We start from the raw sequence: 2,518 nt of genomic DNA on the forward strand, positions 1-2,518 counted from the left end.
AGGAATGCCTCTGAACTTTATGAAAAAATACGTATGTGATGTTCTGGAATTTAACATACTAGCTATTGGAACTGATTTAAGAATAAGTACAGGCTTACACAGCTATTTTCACTGTTTTGGAAAATGCACGTGGCTTCAAATCCCCACAGGCCAGTATCTCAGAGTTCTGAGGCATAGCATAGAAAACCTGTAATGCTACTGACTACTGGATTTCAGTGTTCAGGGCACTCAGCTCACACAAGTAACACCTTCAGGGGAAGCAATATGTGATTTTTGTTACCTTTTGTAATAAGAGAATCTCGGTCTTGTGATAAAGAAGGCTGTTCTGGGACAGTAATGCAACCACCTCCAACAGTGCTTTCTGAGAGCAGTTCAAACTGACTCGTGTTTGCTCCTCACCTTCAACCCTGAGAAAATAAAAGCTAAGAAACTAGAAAAAATGTCACCATCATATTAATTTAAAACAAAGCTAATCTCTCCCAGTGGCTATTCTTCCACAGGGAAAGGAAAAAAAGATAGCATTATAATAGGCTAGCCTAGCCTAATTCTACTTTCTTGGAAGAAGCAAAGATGGGAATTTAACTCAATTGTCCTCATCAAATTTCATGTTAATACTCTTCCTTACCACCTCTAATCTATGCAATGCTACACTGAGTTGCTGTTACCATTTACTATAACACAGATTGATCAGAAAGGGATGATTATTCCTTAAGTTTCTAGATCTGTTGCTGAAAAAAATAGGAGCAATGTGATTGCAACAAAGTGATTGCAACAGTAAAATACGATTTCAGCAAATTACTGTTTCAGCAACAGAAGGAATACTACATTAGACAGTGAAGCAGATACCTGGCAGGGAAAGTAGTGAGGCAGGAGATCTCCTGGATGTCTTTGATTTTGGACAGCACCGTGTCCAGATGCTCAGCGTTGTCTGTGCAGAATTCTAGCCGGTGAGTGCCCTCAGCTGGATAGCCTGGTGCAGTTGATGGATGCAGTGGGACAGAAGTGCAGGCACCTGAGAAAGCAGTACATGATTGCTGTTATAGAAAGCTAGGTAAGTAATCTAAATACTGATTTTAGCATATATCCTAAAATAGGTCCATCAAGACGCAAATTTTGCACTCACATCCATTTTCCCTGACCAGCACTGAGAACTTCTTAGCCTGTTGTCTGTAAAGCCCAGTCTGGTTTTAGTGCAAATAAGTTGATGAGTATATATTATTTGTCAGTCTTAATGACATCCTTTTTGCCCTAAGAATTGTACAAAATCAAAGTGGTTTCTGGATTGTAAATCAGGCTGAAATAGACATAGATGTCTTAATTTATGAGCTGCAATACAGGATAAAAATCTAACAGAATTTCGGATACCTTAAGTCCTTTGGAAGCAATGAGATCTTGCACTTAATACATTAAAGGTGTTGATTTAAAGTCAGTGGTCTAAACTTTGCAACCAAGATGGGCAATAAATATGCTCCAACAGTTCAGACTATTTCCAATGGTACAGTCATGTGCCTGAAAATGCACATCTCAGGCATTCCTCATAAAATAAATTCCCTTAAATAAGTTTAGGGTACTTAGAAGTACTAGAATATTTAAGGGGGAGGGAAGAGTCATCAAACCATAGCTGTAAATGCTAGAAGAAAATGCTACATAAAGTAGCATATACTGATGATTAATTTTAACTTGTTTGTTTGTTTGTTTTTAACAGAATCTCACCGAGTCCCTTTGTTAGCCAGTTATTGACTCCATGAGGTACAGCATCATATGCCGTGTGGGGAGAGTAAATCCCGATTCTATGCTCTAGGGCTTGGACCACCAGCCTTTCCTTCCAGGTCTTGCACGTTACTCGTTTGAGCGGTGTGAATATAGGAGGGTGGTAAGAAAGAATAAGGTCTGCCTTCTTCTGCACTGCCTCTTCCATCACCTCCTCAGTGAGATCGTTGGTGAGGAAAAGGGTGTTGACAGTGTGAGGAGGACTTGGTTCCACCAGCAACCCCACATTGTCCCAGCTTTCTGCCAGGGAGAGGGATGCAAAGTCGTTCAGGGTAGCAACGACGTCCCGGAGGTTCATGAAAGAACGCGAGGGCAAGCGGCCCCAAGCTCGGATGCAGTAGAGAGGCCGGCGAAGCAGCTGCGTGCTAGGCAGCAGCATGCAGCAGTCTGTAGAAGGGGGAAAAAAAGGCAGGAATAAGCCAAGGTATGTACTAGCAGCGGTAAGAGGCTCCCAGTCGCTAAGCCCGCCCCACTCCCGCGGGGAGCGCGGCCCGGCCTCCTCCGGCAGCCGCCCTAGCGCAGCGCCGGCCCCGGGCACTCCCTTCCTGCCGCCCGGCCCCGCCGTGTCACCATAAACCGGCGTGCAGAGTCGTGCACACATCGCACGGAACGTAGATTTCATCCATCTTCACTCCCCAAACAGACCCGCGGAATCCAACAGGAGAGGCGTTTGTCCAGGACGGAGGAGCAAGGGGGACCGGGACGGGCGGCCCTGGGACGAGCCAGTGGCCTCTGGGTAGGGGGTGCC

At 45.0% G+C, this 2,518-nt stretch overlaps 1 protein-coding gene across 2 annotated transcripts in view; it reads right to left on the reverse strand.

Moving 5' to 3' along the window:
* The window catches only part of NIF3L1 (NIF3 NGG1 interacting factor 3-like 1 (S. cerevisiae)), a 14,480-nt gene that overhangs the window by 3,113 nt on the left and 8,849 nt on the right, over positions 1–2,518 (reverse strand). Inside the window, exons 2-4 of one of the 2 annotated variants that reach the window (XM_010007347.1) lie at positions 1,714–2,097; positions 847–1,012; positions 281–407 (exon numbers count right to left, since the gene is read on the reverse strand). In XM_010007347.1, the coding sequence (XP_010005649.1) occupies positions 281–407; positions 847–1,012; positions 1,714–2,097 (677 nt within the window). Of the gene's footprint in view, positions 1–280; positions 408–846; positions 1,013–1,713; positions 2,150–2,518 lie in introns of those variants that run through there. The other variant, XM_010007346.1, reaches the window with a different exon arrangement.

This window comes from Chaetura pelagica, unplaced genomic scaffold (assembly GCF_000747805.2).
Source record: "Chaetura pelagica isolate M959 unplaced genomic scaffold, ChaPel_1.0 scaffold21, whole genome shotgun sequence".
Lineage (NCBI taxonomy): Eukaryota > Metazoa > Chordata > Aves > Apodiformes > Apodidae > Chaetura > Chaetura pelagica.